The sequence below is a fragment of the Mesoplodon densirostris genome, chromosome 3 (assembly GCF_025265405.1).
Source record: "Mesoplodon densirostris isolate mMesDen1 chromosome 3, mMesDen1 primary haplotype, whole genome shotgun sequence".
Taxonomy (NCBI): domain Eukaryota; kingdom Metazoa; phylum Chordata; class Mammalia; order Artiodactyla; family Ziphiidae; genus Mesoplodon; species Mesoplodon densirostris.
This window is the reverse complement of record NC_082663.1, coordinates 112,271,889-112,297,083: the sequence shown is the minus strand read 5'-3', so window position 1 is coordinate 112,297,083 and position 25,195 is coordinate 112,271,889. Positions and strand designations below refer to the sequence as shown.

The window sequence follows — 25,195 nt, the reverse complement described above, 5'->3', positions numbered from 1 at the left end:
AAGCCCCTGCACCACAACTACTGAGCCTGCGGTCTAGAGCCTGTGAGCCACAGCTACTGAAGTCCACGTGCCTAGAGCCCGTGCTCTGCAACAAGAGAAGCCACTGCGATGAGAAGCCCACGCACTGCAACGAAGAGTAGCCCCTAGATCCCGCTCGCGCAACTAGAGAAAGCCCGCGCGCAGCAACGAAGACCCAACGCAGCCAAAAATAAAATAAATAAATTTATTAAAAAAATACTTTATTACGAAAAAATGCTAAACATCATCCGAAAATGCAAGGCTGCCACAAACCTCAATTTGTAAAAAATGCAGTATCAGTGAAGCACAAATAAAGCAAAGCACAATAAAACAAGTTATGCCTGTATAACTTGCTCAAGGCTACACAGCTGATAAATGACAGACCCAGAATTAGGCCCAGGAACAATGGTCTCCAAAGATGCACTTAACTGTCTTACTATTTGCTTTAACTGGAGTATTAGCTGGTACTTTTAAATTGATGCATAAACAGAAAGGACGCTGTGTCCAATATATTTTTGTTAATATTTTTCCAATTTGTGTTAATTTTAAGATTTTTGGTGTACAGAAATTTTTTAAAGTTTATAGCAAAATCTATTTTACCTTATCTTTAATTCCCTATCCATCCTTAAACAAAAAGCACCTGTTTTTTCTTTCAGCTTATTTATCTATTTATTTATTCCTTTTGAATCTTTAATCCATTTAGAATTTGGTATGTGTGGTTTTTTTTAATTTACTTATATTTATTTATTTATTTTTTTGGCTGTGTTGGGTCTTCGTTTCTGTGAGAGGGCTTTGTCTAGTTGCGGTGAGGGGGGACCACTCTTCATCGCGGTGCATGGGCCTCTCACTGTCGCGGCCTCTCTTGTTGCGGAGCACAGGCTCCAGACGCACAGGCTCAGTAGTTGTGGCTCACGGGCCTAGTTGCTCCGCGGCAATGTGGGATCTTCCCAGCCCAGGGCTCGAACCTGTGTGCCCTACATTGGCAGGCAGATTCTCAACCACTGCACCACCAGGGAAGCCCTTGGTATGTGTTTTATGGTGAGATGCTATTTTTCCCCAGCTTATCAATTGTCCCAGCACTAGTTTTGAAAAATTTATCCTTTTCTTGATAATTTGTAATACTTTATCATATGTTACAGTTTTATAAACATTTGGGTCTGTTTCTGGCCTTCCTACTTATCTTTGTATTTCTAAATCTGAGGGAATATTTTACCTTACAACTCTTCTTTTCCAAAAATTTCTTAGACAGTCTTGCCTATTTGTTCTTTCAGATGCCCTTTAGAATTATTTTTTAAGTTCCTAAAATATGTCAGTGAAATATTAACTTTAATTATACTAAAATAGTGAATTAATTTGGTAAGAATGCAGGTTCACAGAATTCATTCTACACATTCAAGAATGGCATGTCTCTAACTAGAGAAAGCCGGTGTGCAGCAATGAAGACCCAACGCAGCCAAAAATAAAAAACTAATAAATAAAACAAAAAAAAACAAAAAACCCCCAGCATGTCTCCACTCAACTCAATTAAATGGAATAATTTTTTCACTTAGGTTTTATACATCTGTTTAGAGATTACTTCTAGGTATTTTATGTTCTTATGACTATTAGGAATGGAACCTGGTTTTTTCCAGTATATTTTCTAGCTGGTTATTTTTAGTACATAAAAAGTTGCTGATTTAGGGACACTTCTTATATGACTCCACTTAAATTGAAACTCTTAGGTACTAGATTTCATTAATTCTCTTGGATTTTAAAACTAGAATATCATTATATATTCCTTGTAATATTGATAATTTTGTCTATTTTCTAATAGTTTTACTTCTTATCTATATCTTATATTATGATCATAGTTACTAAAACTTACCCAAAAATGTTGAAAAGATGTTAAAACATGTATCCATAAAACTACTGTTAATGGGATGCTTCCAGTGTTTCATGTTACACTCTAACATGCAGTGTAATATTGGCTGTCAGTCTGAGACTGATATTCATAAGCAAGTTCAGGTAGTTGCCTTGTAGGCCTAATTTTAAAAGTAGTTTTTAAAAATCAGGAATATATCTTGAATTTAATCGAATACTATTTTGGCATGTATTGATCTACTTGGTCTTTGAACTACCAAAGAGGTAATTCATTTGTATACTTGTTGCCTTTTTATAAACAGATTTTAAAAAGTCAACTCTTACTATTATAAAATATAAAACACCCATACAAACAGCAGTAAAAGGCAACTGTCACATCCTTACTTTTTTTTAAAATTTAGTTTAATTTTTTTAAATTTTGACTGCGTTGGGTCTTCATTGCTGTGCGTGGGCTTTCTCTAGTTGCGGTGAGCAGGGGGCTACTCTTTGTTGTGGTGCGCGGGCTTCTCATTGCAGTGGCTTCTCTTGTTGCGGAGCACGGGCTCTAGGTGCACAGCCTTCAGTAGTTGTGGCACACAGGCTCTGTAGTTGTAGCTCGCAGGCTCTAGAGTGCAGGCTCAGTAGTTGTGGCGCATGGGCTTAGTTGCTCTGTGGCATGTGAGATCTTCCTGAACCAGGGATGGAACCCATGTCCCCAGCATTGGCAGGTGGATTCTTAACCACTGCACCTCCAGGGAAGTCCACATTCTTACTTTTTATATTTAGAAAAAGATTTAAGAGCATTTTATACTTCGGTGTTTAAAAATTCAAGTGTCTATGTTTCAAACATAACATTTTCACCACGCTAGTGTTACAAAATATTTTAATGAAAATGAATATCCTCAAATGCCTGTTATATGCAAGAAAGCACTACAGTGAGCAGCACTGCAAGGGATAAAAAGATAAGCAAAGTTAGGTCCCTGGCCTCCCAGAGGCTTATAGACATGTTGTGTGTGTGGGGGGACAACTAGACAAGAGCCCAACTGAGTGAAGTTAACAAGTACCAGAAGAGCACAGAGGAGTGAACAGTCGCTGCTGGTGGGAAGGAAGTTCAAGGAGCGCTTCCTGAAAGGCAGCAGGGCCTGCTCTTTGCAGGACAGGCAGCTACTACTGTCTGGCAGGGTAGGTGGAAAGGCGATCTAGACAGGCTGCATCAATGGGGAATATAAAGGCGCTGGGTGGATGAAGCTGTGCACCTGAGTCCCCAGTGACAAAGCATAAACTATTCTAAGATATTCTACTGGATTTTAAAGTAACAATCAAAAGATGGGATAAATGTGTCAGTAGGATATAAAATACGTGTTAGAAATATGGCAATATAAAGAAAAATTCTGAGTTAATCAGAAAAGTTCCAGATAAAGATCTTAAAGAAATAAGGATTGTTTACCAAGATGTTACATCAAAGGTTCCTTTGAAAAATACTTAGATAGTGAATATTTACATTTGGGGATAATTAATTTTAGGAGATGATGCCACCAAGCAGCATATTAAAAACTAGTGGCTGCCTATTCTACAGGTGCACCATTGCACTGATATGTTAAAGGGTCAATAGCTTGTCACGTGCTGCTCCAAGAGGAGCCGCCCTTGGTGAAAGCATGCTGCTCAGGTTGCCAGGACGAACTTCTTGCTATGTTATCATGTCAGCATGCCTAAAATGTGGTGAGACACAGAGCTGACACTCATCTTCTGAGTTTATGCTAATACATTATCCCATTAGTGGCTTTTACCTTTTACCTTGCTCATTCCTGGAACGAGATGCACCCCTGGTTGAAGAGGATACAACTGCATACCAGATTTAGGAAGGGATGTATTAAGGGAAAGAACTGTTTTAAAAGGCTCTCCAGATTCTTGGCTTGGACAGCCTTCTTCCTGGGTGCTGACCCCTCTTGGCTATGGGGCACACAAACCACCTCTAACAATCTAACTAGTTTGCAGCTTTCCTGATTCTCTATTTACCAAAAAAAGGTCTCTTAAGTCAGTCTTAGTGAACTGAAAGCTTAGTCAAGTGTTCAGAGAGCACAACAAATGTGGACCATTCAGTAGGCTGTGAGCCATAGCTGCTGAAATTGTAGATCGGAACTGCCTTGATTCCCTTCTTAAAGGCTGACAGGCCATCTGAGCCAGGCTACTTGATCTCTTGCTGTATTTCACTTGTAAAATGCTATTAATATCTGCCATCAATTCCTCTCAAAGGAGTATATAAAATTTCCTGGACAGGAATACTCCTTATAATCATTTGGCTACAGTAGTGTATGAGCTCACTTCAAAAACTACTGTAATTTTGAACATGCTGGTTTACTCACTCACACACCCCCCCCCCCCAAGCCTGATAGTTGTGTTAATTCAATGACTTTTTAAGAAATTTGGATAGTATTTGTATTTGGAAATGCATGTTAATCTTTATATGGATTTACCAGTCCTTGACCAACACGTTTTGTAAAAATCCTACAAACCCATTTTATCGAATTAATTAGTACGGAGGACTTTCTGGAAATGGTTTGTTTTTTAAAATAAGGAGCTTATCTGTAAGTGTGGTCCAGAGTTTGCCATATGACAAGCATTTCTTAATAGCAAGGTCCATTTTAGTGTTAATCTTCATAGTCAGTCCATTTCATCAGATAAGGCTTTAGTGTCTTCATAGTCAGGATCTGTTTTTCAGTTCACCAAATAGGGTGGGAATTTTATCAGAATGAAGTTATTAGAACTTTGGGATTTTCTTCTTTCTCCATTGAATCTTTTGTTTTTTTCCTATATCCAAACCTGAAAATAAGATAAGTGCTAAAGAAAATTAAATATTTAAGACTCCTCTCCTCAAAATGCCTAACTGACACTGAAAAACATTTCTCCAGTCAATGAACAGGTAATTATTTTAACTCTAATAAGAACCTCATGAGTCTAGAGCTAGTATTCTATGATTTTATAGTTTTCCTGAGGAAAGAATAGAGTGGTAAGCATGAAGTTCTTGGTTAAGTTAAAGTTGATATTGAAGTAGTTTTATCATTAGAAGAAACAACTTATAAAAAATGGGCATCTTTCACTATACATGTTCAGTTTGGGATCAGAATCCACTCACATATAGACTTTTATCATGGCTACACACTAAAAACACTTTATCTTATATAACATCACAAAAGCCATATGAACTATTTCCATGTAACAGATGGGAATACTAAGGTTAGTGAAAAGTAAGCAAATTTCCCAAGTTTATTCAGTAGATTTGGGATTTGAGGCCAGGCAGTTTCACTCTAGAATCTAAACTTCTCCTACCATACCATTAGTCTTTTAAATGTTTGCCAATCTATGATGTCATGAAAGATGTTTGATTTTTGTCCCTGGTTCCTGACATAGAGCTTCTAAATCCCTTGTAATTTTCTGAGTGACAAGGGTAATAGTGTCTTGCCTCTTATTCTAATGAGGTGACTCAGTGGGTCCCTAGATAGCTTCACGATGGAGGCTGGTTGCTAGAAAGACCAAGCCTTGACTAGAAGCCCATCCTCCAGTATCCAGGGAGGGGAGAGGGACTGAGGTCAAATCAATATTGATCATGCCTATGTGATGAAACTTCTATAAAATCCCCTAAACACTGGGGTTCAGAGAGCTTCTGAATTGGCCAACACATCCATGGGCCAGGATGGCGATGCTCCCCAACTCCACAGGAATGGAGACTCCTGTGCTCTGGACCCTTCTGGACCTCACCCTGTGTGCATCTCCCCCTGGCTGTTCATTTGTGTTGTTTAGAACAAACCAGTAATAGTAAGTAAAATGTTTTCCTGAGTTCTGTGAGTCACTCTAGCAAATTCCTGAATGTGAAGAGGAGGGCTGTGGAAATACCAGACTTTGTAGCCAAGTTGGACATGTTGGAGCTCAGGGCAGGCTGCCCCAAAATTTGCCACAATGGCATATTGATTATTTTGAATTGAAGTTGCTTGTGAAGCAGCTGATGCAAAGGGAAACTCTGGCCTCCTCTGTGCCCCTGAAAGCAGGGAATAAATCCCTCATGTGAAAGATGCAATCCCTGCATATGGAGGTAGAAGGACACCCTTATTACCAAAGACAGGGAATTTCAGGGCTGGGCCAAGAAATCTCTATAAACAAACCTTGTTACTTCTTTACTAATTTACTACACAAGCCCGAACTTTGCTTAAATTCCTTACTAATTAAGCACTCAAACCTAAGTTTCTTTGTCCTGTCAATTCCTCTCAAATTTATTGTTTCTTTGTCTAAAAAGTGTAAAAGCTTCCTGCTTTGGCCATTTCTTAGGTCCTATTTCTGAGAGATCTCTGTGTAATGAATTAAAATTTGTTTATTTTTCTCCTGTTGACTGGTGTCAATTTTATGATTAGTTTAACCACAAGGCCCTAAAGGGGTAAAAGGGTAAATTTTCCCCTCCCCAATAGCCAGAAATGTGGATAACCTTGGGGAACCATTACTTGTGGCTGGCATCTGAAGAGAAAGCTGTCTTGTGGGAGTGAGCCTTTAACCTGTAGAGTCTGATGCTAGCCCTGAGTAATTAGAGTCATAACTGGATGAAATTATAGGACACCTATTTGGTGTCAGAATTGGTTGATATCAGGAGGAAAACCCTTGCACAATCTCATAGGCCAAAAATGACATTGACATTTTTTATGCTTTAATTAATATGGACAAGTATTTCTTTTATATGTATATATTTACCACTGAAATTTCCTTTTCTATAAACTGTTTGTTCATGACCTTTGCCAGTTTTCTTTCTGAGTTGTTTGTCTTTTTCCCACTGATCTCTAAGACCTTCTTGCATCTTAAATTTATTAACTCTATGTCTATATTGTGTGTTGCAAATATTTTCCCCCTGGTTTGTTGACCTTTGTTCTAATTTATGGTTTCGTTTTTGCTGTACCAACAATTTCTAAAATTACATAATCAGATATATCAATCTTCTCCTTTATGGCTCTTTGCTTTTCATAATATGCTCAGAAAGGCCTTCTCTAAGGTTATAAAAATATTTATGTTTTCTTCTGGTACATTTATCACTTTATATTTTCAGTTCTCAATTTTTAATCTTTCTGGAATTTATCCTGATATATTTTGAAGTAAGATTTAAGCCTTTTATTTAGCCAAAATGGCTAGTTGAATGTTCTAACACCTTTTACTGAATAATCTAAATTTTCCCCACTGATTTTGAATTGCTACTTGTTATCACACACTGAATTCTCATATTTTCTTCATTTAATTCTGAACTCTATTCCATTCCAGTGATTTCTTCTACCACCATCATACTGTTTTAATTACCATTGCTTAATAATATGCTTTATTATCTGATAGAGCTACTTTCCACTTATTACACTTTCTTTTCAGAATTTTCCTATTTATTCTTTCATGTTTATTCTTTCTGAGGAATTCTGATATCATTTTTTAAAGTTCCACTTACCCTTTCATTTTCTGCATCTGCTCTAAGGTCTCTGGTAGAGTCATTCCATAACTTTCAGGGAAGAGAAGAGTGATGATTCCAATCAGGACGGTCAGGCTGCCCATGAGGATGTAGGGCAGAACTCTGTTGTAAGCACCTGTAAGGCACAGGACATAAGAACATCAATTATATACAGGGTTTCTCCAGATGCTCTTGAGAATCATTTTGTAAAGGTGGCAAACAGTATTTGAGAGCAGTTTTAAACCTGAATATTTACAGAAGAAAAAAAGTGTGCAAAATACCACAGTTTCTGTTTGGCAGATGTCATTGCCTCCGAATTTCCATAATCATTCACCTACTCAATTTTGCATTATCATAAGGTCTTTCATGTCAACTGGCATTCTCTAAGCTACTACTTAATCATGTGTGATAAATGTTCCTTTGATAGAAATTTTTGCCTGCCAAAGTTCTCCTCTTAAGTTAGAGGTCACTGGAGATGGGAGGGTGGGAGGCCACCAAGGGGAAAGAGGTTGACCAGGATGTTGCAGGGACAGCTACTGGCTGTTATGACTGATATGACCTTTGCTTTTGCCCAAACCAGTAGGCTGCTGTGGAAATCTTGGTCCACAGAGCTCTGAGACTCTTAAAAGAACTAATTAATATATTCAATCCAATTTAAATCAATAAATGTCAGGCACTGTGGTTTCTTTTTGCAGCATTTATATGTCTTGGTTTTACATGTAATTGGAAGAACCACTCCACCTCTTCTTTATGTGGTGTTACTCAGACAGGGGAATAATAGATCCTCATCTTGCTTCCCTTCTGCATACAGATATTACAGAGGAATAACACACCCAAGAATTTTATTTGACAAAAAAATATCAATCTTGAAGCTTCTCTGAGGCCTCTGTGTCACCAACAGGAGCCACTACTGTGGAATACAAAGTTCTTTCTCAGACTCCTCCATTTCTTATTTACCAATGGTCCACCATTAGACCATATGAGCATGGTTTGAAAGTACAGGGAAGAACAAAGGGGAAACAACACCATTCAATATAATAATGTACTTTCTCAAGTGTTCAGGGCAGCTGTGTGGAAAATGTCTCTCTTTCTCTGTAAGGATTTAGAGTATACCTTTTCTGAGCATTCACATATGTCTTTGGGGATGTGTATGTGTGTGTGTTTGAACCAGTAGGTAACCAATGGATGACTAGGAAGAATAAGGAGCTGTGTCTACATCTCTCGCCAGTAGAGTTCTTGATGAGGTTTAGCTTGGAGTGCCAGATCCTAGATCCACTGAACATCCCACTAAAGCCCCTCTGTGGTGTTATTCCAGATTGATAAATTCGATAATATAAAAGCTAAAATTGTGCTTCCCTGATGGCTCAGTGGTTGAGAGTCCGCCTGCCGATGCAGGGGACACGGGTTTGTGCCCTGGTCCGGGAAGCTCCCACATGCCGCGGAGCGGCTGGGCCCATGAGCCATGGCCGCTGAGTCTGCGTGTCTGGAGCCTGTGCTCCACAAAAGGAGAGGCCACAACAGTGAGAGGCCCGCATATTGGGAAAAAAAAATATATATATATATATATGTTGTGCAAAATGAAATGTCTGAAGGGCTACTCACCAAACTGTTAATAGTAGTTTCTCTGAGGGCTATGATTTGGGGAACTAAGAGAGTAGAGGTGAACTTGTACTTTTTCCAGTACTTTCTATGCTGTTTGCATTTTTCATAATGAAAACCTATTACTTTTATATTTAAAAAAAGAATAGACTGATAAGAAGCATCTCACCAAGGTAAACAAAGTAGGGAGCAATGATGCTGCCCACTCTGGAGGCCATGGATGTGACCCCCACAGCCATGTTCCTGACCAGGGTTGGGTAGAGCTCTGCAGTGAAGACGTACAGCATGGAGAAGGCAGAGGTGATCCCGAATTTTCCTAACATGGCCAGACCAATGGACAAGAAGTTGTAATCTGGAAAAGAGACCCAGTGTAAACAGAGTTGCTTTTAGAAATGATACTTTCTTAACAGTTGCTTGTATTGTCCTTTTCGCTTGTATAGGAATGTTTTATAATATAAAGATATTCCCCAAATTATGCAGTCTCTTCAAAGCCTTACTAATTGGACATGGACAAAGATGGAGCATGAAGGGTTGCTTTGAGCTTCGCTCTTCTGTTATTCTAGATCATTTATGCATTCTGTGACCTTGTCCACCTTTATTTATTACAACAGTTTCATAGTCAGTTGTTAGCATGTTAATACAGTTAAGTTTAATCTTTGAAGAGAAGGACCAATCATTTTTATCCTGTTTATTATTATTAAGAATTATATATTTTTATGCATAGTACTATATATAAAAATCTGTTGACTTAACATTTTAACAATATGAGAAAGTTAGACATAAGGGGAAAAGAGAAGCATATATCTTTTCATGTGCTCTCTAACTACTTAAAGATTACAGACCATAAAAATCACTGAATTTATACTGGAACTGGCATGTACTACCAACTCTAACACTTGAATATACGAATCAGAGAGAAGGTTTGAAAATACCAAGAAAGTACCAAGAAATTGGGAATCGGGATTATGACTCAGAGAAAGAGGTTTGAGGGTTTAGGTGAATGTTTCTGTGAAGGGGATGACTGGGAGCATTACTCTTCCTTCTCAGGTGGTGATTTCTGATTCTCTAAGGTTAACTCTTCTATTTGAAGGTAGTAATTTTGAACATGGGAAATCACAGAGTTAGTTATCACTTGTATAACTGACTTAAGAATGACTTATGATGTAAAGGCTACATAAATAGGGAACAGGGGCTAATAATTAGCCCAGTCAAGGTGTGGATCTTTTCTGGTAAGCTGTTAATATTGGATAACTTCTTACCTGCAGGTACCAATTGAATTAAGAGAAGCACACCTCCTCCCAAGAACAGTACTCCAGCTATGACATAACGCCTGGGTAGGGTTCGAAGTAGCAGCCAGGCTGTAATGTAAGCTGGAACTTCAATCAAGGCAGAGAAGAAACAGTTCAGGTAGGCATCTCCATGTAAATTAGGAGTGTCGAGAGACAGAGCAAAGTAACCCACTGAGGTTAGCATCCTGAAAGACAAAAGAAAAAAGACAAAAATGACAAAAGGATGGCTTGAGTCTCTTTAAAATTTCATGATGGTCAGGAAATTGTCTAGATGTTGCTGTCTTACAAATAGCCACATATGGCTATTTAAAAGTAAATAAATTAGGGACTTCCCTGGTGGCCCAGTGGTTAAGACCCTGTGCTCTCAATGCAGGGGGCCCGGGTTCGATCCCTGGTCAGGGAACTAGATACCGAATGCTGCAACTAAGAGCCCTCATGCCGCAACTAAGAGCCCACATGCTACAACTAAAGATCCCGCACACAGCAACAAAGATCCTGCGTGCTGCAACTAAGACCCAGCATGGCCAAAAAAAAAAAAAGAAAAAGAAAAAGAAAAAGTAAATAAATTAAAATTAAATAAAATTTAAAATTTTGTCCCTGACTTTGGCACTAGCCACACTTCAATTGTTTAGTGGCCACATGCAGCTAGTGGCTACCATAAGGGACAAAAAAAGATAAAACATTTTCATCATTGCAGAAAGTTCTATTGGACAGCACTAGTCTAGATATACCAATATTCAAGAATACCTATCCTAATCTAGTTAATTTCAAGTTTCAATAGGAGAGTTTGTATATTCTCATTCCTTCAGAGCTATTATTTGAAGAAAGAATGTCAGTCACATCAGTGAACATAAAATCTATATGTCATTTTTCCCCCCAAAGAATAAGAAGGAGAAGGAGAGGAAGGCGAAGGAGAGGGGGAGGAGGAGGAGGAGAAGAAGAAATATAGGTAATACTGTGGGATCCACTTATAGTAAATTCCAATTGATTTAGTAAAACTCACTTTAGTAGGGAAGAAAGTGAAAGTCCCATAAAAGGTATCACAGAGTGCACACTGCATATCCTGTCATTATAGTTAAGATCCACATAAAAGTTTCTCTGTGGAAAAAACACTACACTATGCAAACTCCTCTGTGCAGAAATGTACTTATTATCAACATGACTGAAAAGCAGAGGACACCTGAAAAATATTTTCAGGAACAATGTTGGATCTTTTTACACATACTCTACTAGGTTGGGTAGCACAAGGGCTAATCCAAAACAAAACAAAACATGAAACTTTATTGCTCTGGGATCTTAGTGATTTTCCACATTTGGTAATAAGAGCAGCTTAGATAAAACTAGTGATTAGTTTATTATTGGCTCAGTAGTGCCACTGCTCAAGGTACATTTGCATCAGTGATACCTGCTGACATGTAAGAACTAAGGAGATCTACTATGAGGAAAGCCACATGCCCAGGACACACTTGCTTAATTCAGGGGCATAAACTCTGTCATTGATGACTTCTAATTGCAATACAAGATGGCTCTAAAATTAGACTAGCTGCAGTAGGAGCCTACTAGTTCTTTTTTTTTTTTAATGTTATGTAATCTTTTTTTAAAAAATAGATCTTTACTGGAGTATAATTGCTTCACAATACTGTGTTAGTTTCTGTTGTACAACAAAGTGAATCAGCCATATGCATACATATATCCCCATATCCCCTCCCTCTTGAGCCTCCCTCCCACCCTCCCTATCTCACTCCTCTAGGTCATCGCAAAGCATGGAGCTGATCTCCCTGTGCTATGCTGCTGCTTCCCACTAGCTGCATATTTTACATTCGGTAGTGTATATATGTCCATGCTACTCTCACTTCTCCCCAGCTTCCCCCTCCCCACCCCATGTCCTTAAGTCCATTCTCCATGTCTACATCGTTATTCCTGCCCTGCCATTAGGTTCATCAGTACCATTTTTTTTTTTAGATTCCATATATATGTGTTAGCATATGGTATTCGTTTTTCTCTTTCTGACTTACTTCACTCTGTACGACAGACTCTACGTCCATCCACCTCACTACAAATAACTCAACTTCGTTTCTTTTTATGGCTGAGTAATATCCCACTGTATATATGTGCCACATCTTCTTTATCCATTCATCTGTCGATGGACATTTTGGTTGGTTCCATGTCCTGGATACTGTAAATAGTGCTTCAGTGAACATTGTGGTGCATGTCTCTTTTTGAATTATGGTTTTCTCAGGGTATATGCCCAGTAGTGGGATTGCTGGGTCGTATGGTAGTTCTATTTTTAGATTTTTACAGAACCTCCATACTATTCTCCATAGTGGTTGTATCAGTTTACATTCCCACCAACAGTGTAGGAGGGTTCCCTTTTCACCACACCCTTTCCAGCATTTATTGTTTCTAGATTTTTTGATGATGGCCATTCTGACTGGTGTGAGGTGATAACTCATTGCAGTTTTGATTTGCATTTCTCTAATAATTAGTGATGTTGAGCATCTTTTCACGTGCCTCTTGGCCATCTGTATGTCTTCTTTGGTGAAATGTCTATTTAGGTCTTCTGTCCATTTTTTAATTGGGTTGTTTGTTTTTTTGATATTGAGCTCCATAAGCTGTTTGTATATACTGGAGATTAATCCTTTGTCCGTCATTTAATTTGCAAATATTTTCTCCCATTCTGAGGGTTGTCTTTTCATCTTGTTTATGGTTTCCTTTGCTGTGCAAAGGCTTTTAAGTTTCATTAGGTCCCATCTGTTTATTTTTGTTTTTCATTCCATTACTCTAGGAGATGGATCAAAAAAGATTTTGCTATGGTTTATGTCAAAGAGTGTTTTTCCTATGTTTTCCACTAAGGGTTTTATAGTGTCTGATCTTACATTTAGGTCTTTAATCCATTTGGAGTTTATTTTTGTGTATGGTGTCAGGTAGTGTTCTAATTTCATTCCTTTACATATAGTTGTCCAGTTTTCCCAGCACCACTTATTGAAGAGGCTGTCTTTCTCCATTTTATGTTCTTGCTGCCTTTGTTGTAAATTAGGTGACCATATGTGCATGGGTTTATCTCTGGGCTTTCTATCCTGTACCATTGATCTATACTTCTGTTTTTGTGCCAGTACCATACTGCCTTGATTACTGTAGCTTTGTAGTATAGTTTGAAGTCAGGGAGCCTGATTCCTCCAGCTCTGTTTTTCTTTCTCAAGATTGCTTTGGCTATTCAGGGTCTTTTGTGTTTCCATACGAATTGTAAAATTTTTGCTCTAATTCTGTGAAGAATGCCATTGGTAGTTTGATAGGGATTTCCTTGAATCTGTAGATTGCTTTGGGTACCATAGTCATTTTCATAATATTCATTCTTCCAATCCAAGAACATGGTATATTTCTCCATCTGTTTATGTCATCTTTGATTTCTTTCATCAGAGTTTTATAGTTTTCTAAGTACAAGTCTTTCACCTCCTTAGGCAGGTTTATTCCTAGGTATTTTATTCTTTTTGTTGTGATGGTAAATGGGATTGTTTTCTTAATTTCTCTTTCTGATTTTTCATTGTTAGTATATAGGAATGCCAGAGATTTCTGTGAATTAATTTTGTATCCTGCAACATTACCAAATTCATTGATTAGCACTAGTAGTTTTCTGGTGGCATCTTTAGGATTTTCTATGTATAGTATCATGTCATCTGCAAACAGTGACAGTTTTACTTCTTCTTTTCCAATTTGTATTCCTTTTATTTTTCTTCTCTGATTGCCATGGCTAGGACTTCCAAAACCATGTTGAATAAGAGTGGTGAGAGTGGACACCCTTGTCTTGTTCCTGATCTTAGTGGAAATGCTTTCAATTTTTCACCATGGAGTATGATGTTTGCTGTGGGTTTGACATATGTGGCCTTTATTATGTTGAGGTAGGTTCCCTCTATGCCCATTTTCTGGAGAGTTTTTGTCATAAATGGGTGTTGAATTTTGTCAAAAGCTTTTTCTGCATCTGTTGAGATGATCATATGGTTTTTACTCCTTAATTTGTTGATATGGTGTATCACATTGATTGATTTGCATATATTGAAGAATCCTTGCATCCCTGGGATAAATCCCACTTGATCATGGTGTATGATCCTTTTAATATGTTGTTGGATTCTGTTTGATAGTATTTTGTTCAGGACTTTTGCATCTATGCTCATCAGTGATATTGGTCTATAATTTTCTTTTTTTGTGATATCTTTTTCTGGTTTTGGTATCAGGGTATGGTGGCTACGTAGAATGAATTTGGGAGTGTTCTTCCCTCTACAATTTTTTTGGAAGAGTTTGAGAAGGATTGGTGTTAGCTCTTCTCTAAATGTTTAATAGAATTCACCTGTGAAGCCATCTGGTCCTGGACTTTTGTTTGTTGGAAGATTTTAAATTATAGTTTCAATTTCATTACTTGTAAAAGGTCTGTGTATATTTTCTAATTCTTCCTGGTTCAGTCTTGGAAAATTGTACCTTTCCAAGAATTTGTCCATTTCTTTGTGGTTGTCCATTTTATTGGCATATAGTTGTTTGTAGTAGTCTCTTATAATCCTTTGTATTTGTGTGGTGTCAGTTGTGATTTCTCCTTTTTCATTTCTAATTTTATTGATTTGTGTCCTCTCCCTTTTTTTCTTGATGAGGCTGGCTAGGGGTTTATCCATTTTGTTTATCTTCTGAAAGAACCAGCTTTTAGTTTTATTGATCTTTGCTATTGTTTTCTTCGTTTCTATTTATTTCTGCTGTGATCTTTATGATTTCTGTCCTTCCAATGACTTTGCATTTTCTTTGTTCTTCTTTCTCTAGTTGCTTTAGGTGTAGGGTTAGATTGTTTATTTGAGATTTTTCTTGTTTCTTGAGGTGAGATTGAATTGCTATAAACTTCCCTCTTAGAACTGCTTTTGCTGCGTCCCATAGGTTTTGGGTCGTTGTGTTTTCATTGACATTTGTTTCTATGTATATTTTTATTTCTTCTTTGATTTCTTCAGTGATCTCTTGGTCATTTAGTAGCGTACTGTTTAGCCTCCATGTATTTGTGGTTTTTTTCATTTTTTTTTCCTGTAATTGATTTTCAATGTCATAGCATTGTGGTCAGAAAAGATGCTTGATACGATTTCAGTTTTCCTAAATTTTCCAAGGCTTGATTTGTGACCCAAGATGTGATCTACCCTGGAGAATGTTCCATGTGCTCTTGAGAAGAAAGTGTATTCTGCCACTTTCGGGTTGAATGTTCGATAAGTATGAATTAAATCTATCTGGTCTATTGTGTCCTTTAAAGCTTGTTTCCTTATTTATTTTGTTTGGATGATCTATCCATTGGTGTAAATGGGGTGTTAAAGTCCCCTACTATGATTGTGTTACAGTCGATTTCCCCTTTCATAGTTGTTAGCATTTGCCTTATGTATTGAGGTGATCCTATGTTGGGTGCATAAACATTTAAAATTTTTATATCTTCTTCTTGGATTGATCCCTTTATCATTATGTAGTGTCCTTCCTTATCTCTTGTAACAGTCTATTTTAAAGTCTATTTTATCTGATATGAGTGTTGCTACTCCAGCTTTCTTTTGATTTCCATTTGCATGGAATATCTTTTTCCATCCCTTCGCTTTCAGCCTTTATGTGTCCCTAGGTCTGAAGTGGGTCTCTTGTAGACGGCTTATATATGGGACTTGTTTTTGTATCCATTCAGCCAGTCTGTGTCTTTTGGTTGGGGCATTTAATCCATTTACATTCAAGGTTATTATCAATACGCATGTTCTTATTACCATTTTCTTAATTGTTTTGAGTTTGTTTTTGTGGGTCTTTTTCTTTGCTGTGCTTCCTGCCTAGAAAAGTTTCTTTAGCATTTGTTACAACAAATTTGTTACAACAAAAGCTGGTTTGGTGGTGCTGAATTCTCTTAGCTTTTGCTTGTCTGAAAAGCTTTTGATTTCTCTGTTGAATCTGAATGAGATCCTTGCCAGATACAGTAATCTTGGTTGTAGATTTTTCTCTTTCATCACATTAAGTATATCCTGCCACTCCCTTCTGACCTGCAGTTTCTGCTGAAAAATCAGTTGATAACCTTATGGGGATTCCTTTGTATGTTATTTCTTGTTTTTCCCATGCTGCTTTTAATATTTTTTCTTTGAATTTAATTTTTGTTAGTTTGATTAATATGTGTCTTGGTGTGTTTCTCCTAGCGTTTATCCTGTATGGGACTCTCTGTACTTCCTGGACTTGGGTGACTATATCCTTTCCCATGTTAGGGAAGTTTTCCACTATATTCTCTTCAAATATTTTCTCAAATCCTTTCTTTTTCTCTTCTTCTTCTGGGACCCCTATAATTCGAATGTTGGTGCATTTAGTGTTGTCCCAGAGGTCTCTTTGATTGTCTTCAATTCTTTTCATTCTTTTTTCTTTATTCTGCTTCTCGGCAGTTACTTCCACCATTTTGTCTTCCAGCTCACTTATTCGTTCTTCTGCCTCAGTTATTCTGCTATTGATTCCTTCTAGTGTATTTTTCATTTCAGTTATTGTGTTGCCCATCTCTGTTTGTTTGTTCTTTAGTTCTTCTAGATCTTTGTTAAACATTCCTTGTATTTTCTCAATCTGTGCCTCCATTCTATTTCCGAGATTCTGAATCATCTTTACTATCATTACTCTGAATTCTCTTTCAGGTAGATTGCCGATTTCCTCTTCATTTATTTGGTCTTGTAGGTTTTTACCTTGCTCCTTCGTCTGTGACATATTTTTTTGCTGTCTCATTGTTTTTCCCTTTTTTTTAATGAGTGGGATTGTGTTCCTGTCTATTTTTTTTTTTTTTTTTTTTTTTTTTTTTTTTGCATTACGCAGGCCTCTCACTGTTGTGGCCTCTCCCGTTGCGGAGCACAGGCTCCGGAGGCACAGACTCAGTGGCCATGGCTCATGGGCCCAGCCGCTCCACGGCATGTGGGATCTTCCTGGACCGGGGCATGAGCCCATGTCCCCTGCATTGGCAGGCGGACTCTCAACCACTGCGCCATCAGGGAAGCCCTGTGTTCCTGTCTCACTGGTTATTTGGCCTGAGGCTTCCAACACTGGAGTTTGTAGGCTGTTGGGTAGAGCTGGGTCTTGGTGCTGAGATGAGGACCTCCAAGAGACCTCACTGCAATGAGTATACCCTGGGGTCTGAGGTTCTCTGTCCAGTGTTCGGACTTGGAGCTCCCACCACAGGAGCTTCGGCCCGACCCCTGGGTCATGAACCAAGATCCCGCAAGCTGCGTGATGTGGCAAAAAAAAAAAAAAAAAAAAAAAGGAGAACAATAACAAAGTAGAAAATAAAATTAGACTAGGAAACTGACAGATATGTTAGAAAAAATATAAAAATAAAAATATAGATGAAACAACAACAACTGGAAGGTAAAACAGAACCATGATATTAAAAAAGAGATGGAGGGCTTCCCTGGTGGCGCAGTGGTTGAGAGTCCACCTGCCGAAGCAGGGGACACGGGTTCGTGTCCTGGTCCGGGAAGATCCCACATGCCGCAGAGCGGCTGGGCCCATGAGCCATGGCCGCTGGGCCTGCGCATCCAGAGCCTGTGCTCCGCAACGGGAGAGGCCACAGCAGTGGGAGGCCCGCACACCGCAAAAATAAATAAATAAATAAATAAAAATAAAAAAATAAAAAAAATAAAAAAGAGATGGAGAAAAAAAAAACAGTGGAAAAGGCCTTGGCTGTGGAGGGCGGGGCCTAAGCAGGGGCAAGGTTTGGGCAGTGGGCAGGGCCTATGCTTAGGACCCACAGAGCTGGAAAAGGCCCTGGGGGGCACTTGGGGTGGGGCTTAGGCTCAACAGAGCAGAAGGGGCTCAGACCATCGCCTCTGGTCTCAGAGGTTGGGGGAACCCACCTGGGAGCCCAGCAGGCTTCCTGGGCTCGAGTGGGTAGGGCAAATACCCTCTGCTCCTCTCTTGCTCCTCCCATCTTGGAGGGTCCCTCCCACCTGCCTCTCCTGTTCTCTTCCAGCCTCCCTCCTACACCCCCAGGACCAACCCGGCCTGGAGGGGACCTCTGAGAGCATAGGACCCGGACTGAGAGCTGGGCAGACTTCCCCAGCTGATTCGGCAGGGGAAACGCTGGGTGTGCTCCCCCTGATCCAAGCCCCCGAGGGTCCCTTCAGGCATGGGAACCTCTCCCCAACTCTGAGCCAACCCTCAGGGGTGCCAGTCCTGTCCGGCCTCCACTTCTCCTTCCCCCCCTCAGTCCTCCCATGTTCTACCAGTGCGCTTGGGGGTTCTTCCCATCTCCTTGGGCACTGGGGTCCCCCACCAGCATCCGGCAGACGCCCTAGTTGTGAGGAGACACGAACTCTGCATCTTTCCACACCACCATCTTCTACCTGTTCTGATTACCATCATTTTTTGTGCTGCCATCATGGGGTAGGCATGTTCTTTTTGTCTTCTTCCTAATTTCTTGGCAGATACATTATTAAATCTTGCCTACAAAGTCAGTTCGTTATTTCTAGGCCTGAAAATCACTCGGTAGATTCCTATGAGCAAGTATAAAAAGCTTATCAAAACTCCAAAGCAGGCAGTGGGGATTCAGGGTATTCTAACTTCACTGATTAATTGTCAGTATAGCTTTTGGAAGCAGGAGCTGAATTAGCGTCTCAGCTTCAGGCATCAGGGACATCATTAGTTTTAATCCCAGTAACTCTAGGAGGAGCAGGAAACCATTTCCCTGTGGGTCACAGTATTGCAGACCTAAATATTGTTCCCTGTGACACTTTTTTCAGTATCCAGTTCCATGAATTAAATTGAAGCCTTTCCAAATAACTTAGAATTCTAAAATTTTAATTTTGCCTCAGGAAGACCCAGGCCTTGACCTTGTCCCCTGAATTAAAGAATATCAGTTGTATATTTACATTCTGTATGTCGCATTTCCAGATCTCTTATTACTTACCATAGCAGCAAGGACATAATTGTTATTGTGCCAATATTCCGAGTCCTGAATAGGTCCAGAATGAAAACTTTCTGCTGCTTCACGGGGGTTAGCTCCTGTTGTTAAAGTAATGCACACAACCATGAGATTAAGAGGTGGTGAGGAAGTATCTTTGGCTATGACAGTATATTCTTATGCATGTAAGTCTCACATCACTTTGAACATGCTCAGAAGTCTGGAATTTGCAGGGAATAAGGGCATCTAAATATATGATGCTTATTATAACATTTAAAAATGTTTGTGGCCCATTTTAGCCAGAAGTCTTTAAAATATATAACATTGGCTTCACTGTCTCTTTATATAAAGCCTGACTGCTAACATAGCCTTGCCTTGACTCATGGGCATCATTATGGGTGACCTTAATCACACTGAGCCTTAGGGCCTGTTGAGTGGGTAGCGCCATATAGCCCCAAACTGCCTTGAGGTCCATATCTGCTTTTAATACTTTTCCTGTTGTTGTCTCAGTGTCAGAACACACATGGGTTAACTAGGGGACCTTGGGCAAGTTGCTATTTATCCTCTATGAGCCTCAGTTTACCTCTCTGTAAAATGGGTATAATAATCAAGAGTTGAGAAGATTAAATGAGATCATATATATAAATCTTAGCATAGTACTTTAACCATGGTAGATGCCCCATACATTTTAACTATTACTATAATTACTGCACCATTGAGGAAAAGATGTGAGCTATCAGTGGTTGGTGGCAATTTCATACTGCTGTTGATGGGCTTCCTTCTTTTACTTTTAATTTACTGACGTTAACTTGCCATGTGTTAGGAATCTAGATAATCAAGCTTATTAGAATTGAAACTATCAATACACTATTTACAATAGCCAAGACACGGAGACAACTCAAGTGCCCATTAACAAGACGACTGGCTCAAGATGATATGGTATATATGTACAATGGAATATTAGTCATGAGAAAGAATGAAATATTGCCATATGCAGCAACATGGATGGATCTAGAGAATATGACATTTAGTGAAATGAGTCAAACAGAGAATACAAATATTATATGATATAACTTATACATGGAATCAAAAAAATAATACAAATAAATCTACATACAAAACAGAAACAGACTCACAGACATAGAAAACAAACTTATGATTACCAACGGCAAAAGGACGGAGGGTGGGAGGGATAAATTAGGAGTTATGGGATTAACAGATACAAACTACTATACATGAAATAGGTAAGCAACAAGGATTTACTATATAGCATAGGGAACTATAGTCAATAACTTTTAATAACCTATAGTGGAAAATAATCTGAAAAAAATATATGTATATATAACTGAATCACTTTCCTGTACACCTGAAACTAACACAATATTGTAAATCAACTATGCTTCAATTTAAAAAAAAGAATTGAAACTAAAAAGTTACAAGGCTCTGAGGTGGAGCCTTTTATCTCCTCAGGATAAAGTACAATGACTCTGTGGCCCTATGATGTGTGTTCAGTAAGAGGCTGAGGAAGGAATTTTTACTACAAAGGAAGAAAGAGTGCCAGACCTGCCCTTGTAGCAGGTGCTTCCCAAATATTAGCATCCTTCTTTCCGAAAACAGACACCTCCTCATTCAGCTCACAGCCATGTTACCTTTTTGCTTCTGCACTACGTGGAGTGTACAACTCTAGAACATGCCCCTGGCAGTATAACCCTGTTATCCCAACAAAGAAAGCCCCTGCATAAACTACTGGGAACTAGCAGTCCTCCTGGAAGGTTCTGGGAGTGGTACCAGGCACAGACAGGACCTGTGGATCAGGCATCCAGTTATATTGACCAAGGCTGGGAATGGAATTCTTGATCTGAAGAGCAAAGGATTAAGACATATTTGTCCTGGCAGCCCTCTGAGAGCTTGGGCTCATAGCCACTGTAATTAATCCTCCAGCCATCACCAGGGTATCTGTTTCTGTCAGAGGTCGCAAAGGCCAGGAATGGAGGAAGCCCTCAGGGTGGAGCACTGGCGTGCTTGCCACCCTCCAAAGTCCTGGGGTGGCCAGGAGCGCAGATGTGAGCGTGGGGCAAGCATAAAGACTAGGAAGCATATAGTTGTCTTGAGGTGTCCTGAGCAGTTCCTGACCCTCTGGCCAGGAGTGCCATTGCCCCATCCTCTCCATCCATCTAAGTGTCCTCCCTGGTTTGGACCTGCCTCTTCAGCCCTGAGTCACTCTACTCTCTTTCTCTGCTGGCTCACAGTGTCCACTCCTTGGGGACTTCCTCCTTCATGTCATCACTTACCTTCCATCTAATCCTCTTAACACTCTTGGTTACATTCTATGCTCCTTATGTGTCTAATTTTTCTTGTTTTCTCTAGGAGCTGGCACGAGGCATGGCCAAGGACACTGTGAATCCTCACTGACTGGCAGGAAGAGAATCTGCTTCCACTGAATATCTGCTTTTGCTCATGGCCTCCTGCCTACAGGGGTGAATCCTCCAGCCTGTGCTCTCAGGCCTTAAGGTTCTAGACACAACATAGCAAGACTAAAGACATGTACAGCTTCCCCAGCAGACCTTGGTAAGATTCAGAGTACAGTGGGGAGCCCATGGGTGGAATACCCCTCAAACACATTTTTCCCTCTTAATCTGGACATTCAAAAATCGCCAGTATGTAGCTGCATCAATGGTGTGGAGCAAGACCAATAAAAAGTTGGAGATAAACTTGCAAAAGGGAAGGGAACTAATATTTAATCAACACTTGCTATATGCTAAGCAGTTTACATATATTATTGCACTTAATTGGTCCACAGCCCTTTGAGGAGGGCTCAGAACTTCATCATCATTGTGTCTCTAAGGCCTTGAACAGTGCCTGGTACATAATAGGCACTCAAAACCTATTGAATCAAATTAAATTCCATAATCAAGAATGCATAACTGGGGCTTCCCTGGTAGTGCAGTGGTTAAGAATTGCCTGCCAATGCACGTGACATGGGTTTGAGCCCTGGTCTGGGAAGATCCCACATGCCACGGAGCAACTAAGCCTGTGCGCCACAACTACTGCGCCTGCGCTCTAGAGCCCGCGAGCCACAACTACTGAGCCCATGTGCCACAACTACTGAAGCCCGCGTGCCTAGAGCCCGTGCTCTGCAACAGGAGAAGCCACTGCAATGAGAAGCCCACGCACTGCAACGAAGAGTAGCCCCCACTCTCTGCAACTAGAGAAAGACTGTGCGCAGCAACAAAGACCCAATGCAGCCAAAAACAAACAAATAAATAAATAAATTTTAAAAAATACATAAAGAAGACTTTGAAAAAAAAAAGAATGCATAACTGATCTCAGGAGGAAACATTTGCAAATCCTTACCTCCACAGGATCAAAAACCACCACTGGGGCAGCTACATTGTTCATTTTTGCAGCTTTTTGGATGATATCTTCAGCTTCTCTAAATCTTCTCTGGGATATCAGCCACCGGGGAGATTCAGGAATAAACCTAAAATTCATTTGAATGTTTTATAATTTTTCACAGTAGCAAGGTTGATGCTATCAACTGTAAGTTGCCCCCAAATAATTTTTATTTTGTAAAATTGTAGTTTGTCTTTTTAAAGAACATCAAGAGGGAGGCCTCAAAGATTTCCATTATTTGTAGGAATAAATAAAAGCACCTTCAAGTTTCAAAGTTATGATCAAATCAAAAGACAGATCATTAGTTGTACTTGAAGCCAGAGCCACACTATAAGGGGTAACATTAACTGAGTATGTTTAAGCCAGGGCACCTGGAGAACACCATCCACAACTTCATAGACGGTGTGGCTCATAAAAGAAACACAGTCTAGTATCTTTTCAGTGTGTCTATCCCTAGGAGAATCCCTGGTGCCCAGCTGGTGAGGCTCACAAGTTTATTGGGTAAAAGAGGGCATCTGTGTTTCTCGGGCTTTTCCTGCAGTCAGAGGAGGAGGTAAGTGCACTGACACGTTCCTGTGGGCTGCCGCATGGCTCTCAACAGATTCTCAGCTCAGTGAGTACCCAAACCAGACCACAGCCAATGTGGTCTTATTTTTTTAATGCCTAGAAACATTAAAAAAAAAATTTTACATTGGAGTATAGTTGACTAACAATGTTGTGTTAGTTAGAAACATATTTTTTATTACACAATCTATCCACATTTTTAACTGATGCTCAAACATGGTTGACTTCTATTCTTTCCTAATTATTCTATTTCTATTTATTTTTATTATACTTTATTTAATTTTTCTATTCTTTCCTAATCTTTATTTCTCAGAATTGCTTAGCCAATCTTCTGCCAGCTCTTGTTTTCCTTACTTATTCATCAGTATTAAGTTATCATATCATAGAAAATAAATTATATGTAGCAGATATAGTCCTCCTATAATTAATAGGCCCCTCCAAAGCCTCAATAGGAATTATCTCAGAGCAAAACACAACATATCGAATAGCCAACCCCCAGCTTCCGTCCCTAGCCTACTACAAGCACATGGGTTGAAAAATGAACCCAGTCTGCATTTTTTGGAATATAGCCCTTGGTTGGTCCCTGTAGCAACTGTGATGATGTTAGGCCACTCAGGTTCAGTAATTAGAGCTGTGCTGTCCAAAAGAACTTTCACTGGTGTTCTGTATCTGCTCTATCCAATACAGCAACCGTTAACCACATGTGGTTATTGAGCTGGTGTGACTAGTGTGACTGAAGAAACTAATTTCATATTTTATTTACTTTTAATTAATTTTAATTTAAATCATTGCATGTGGCTACTGGCAACTGTATTAGTGAAGAATTAGAGGTCTTACCCCACAGCCACTATATACAGCATGGGCACTTCTACTTCTGAGAGGTATCTTTCCCCAACCAGGTTGTTCTTAGAAATATCCTACCTTTCTTACTACAAGCTCTGAGTGCCATCACCGGTCTCAGGTTCCTAACGTTTAGTCAGCTAGATATTGCAAAGCTTTCCCCATGTTGCACCTATGGGCTCCTTCCCCACCCACTACACACATAGTCCATTTGTACCTGTGATCACTTACTGCCAAGCCTTTTAAAGGAAATTTGGGACATAAAAAATCCCCAAACAACCTGCAGTGGCTCCATTTTCAGCCCTCTGTACTCAGGATTGCTGTGATCTCTACTTTTGAATTGCCATGGTTTCTTGGTGCATAAAGAATTAAGTCTAGCTGATCATTCCAAGTTAGTGGAGGGCCAAATAAGGTTGTACACTATAGCCTCTTGGTAGATTTAATTCAAATTGAACAGGGGAAGGGTGTTGCTGGAGAGTCTATATTACATATTAAGTAGGCAGCAGAGGTCACAGTAGCTCAAAGCAATCCCCATATCATCCCAGCCCACCCGGATGGATGGGCATTGCTTCAGGAAGTCCCACCTTCAAGGACAAGATGTTCAAAAGAAAGCTATTTTATTTTTATAGGAAAATGGTAAAACTGTTGTTAAACTTTCAGGACAAGCACTCAGCATCTTTGTCCTGGCCCCGGGCTGCCCTCTGTCTGGGGCAGTCCTGTCCCTGGTACAATGTGCCCACAGCTAGGAACACCTACCAACTAGCCCATGGGCAATAGAGGAACAACTCTTCTCAGGGCAAGAGTAAGGCAGCTCCTTGTGGGATGAACCTTCCATTCTAGAAACTCAAGAGGCTGACCTATCAGAGCTGTTCCTTGCTGTGATATTTGGTTCTGAGGCAAAGATCCAAGCCCCACAAACTAAAATCCCTACTAATCCCTTACCGTCAGTCAGGGCCCTTCTATTTTTGTTCTTTCTCTCTCTCTCTCTGGTAGAATCATACAGTAATAAAGTTGACTATAACATATTTTTAAAGTACTGGTCTCTTATGCCAAAGGGACGACTAAAGCCAAAGAACACAGATTACTAAAATCATTCATTTGAAGAGGCAGAAACTAACCTTTGAATAATCTTGTCTTGTGTCTTGAGAGACTCAGGACAAGACATCTTTTAAAATAAATTCAGTTAGCAGGGGGATTGTGGAGAGAGGGACAGAGGGTATGATGATGATAATGATGATGATGCTGCAGCTGCTGATGATTCTCATTCCAGAAAATTGC

General features: G+C 39.6%; 1 protein-coding gene across 2 annotated transcripts in view; it reads right to left on the bottom strand.

The window, feature by feature from the left end:
• Positions 1–2,723: 2,723 nt before the first annotated feature.
• Positions 2,724–25,195, bottom strand: part of SLC22A4 (solute carrier family 22 member 4) — a 49,136-nt gene continuing 26,664 nt past the window's right edge. For both annotated transcript variants that reach the window (XM_060091920.1, XM_060091921.1), the window contains exons 5-10: positions 22,475–22,601; positions 19,127–19,221; positions 10,183–10,397; positions 9,093–9,275; positions 7,325–7,460; positions 2,724–4,677 (exon numbers count right to left, since the gene is read on the bottom strand). In XM_060091920.1, coding sequence (XP_059947903.1) covers positions 4,602–4,677; positions 7,325–7,460; positions 9,093–9,275; positions 10,183–10,397; positions 19,127–19,221; positions 22,475–22,601 — 832 coding nt within the window. In that variant the 3' untranslated portion in view covers positions 2,724–4,601. The remainder of the gene's footprint in view (positions 4,678–7,324; positions 7,461–9,092; positions 9,276–10,182; positions 10,398–19,126; positions 19,222–22,474; positions 22,602–25,195) is intronic.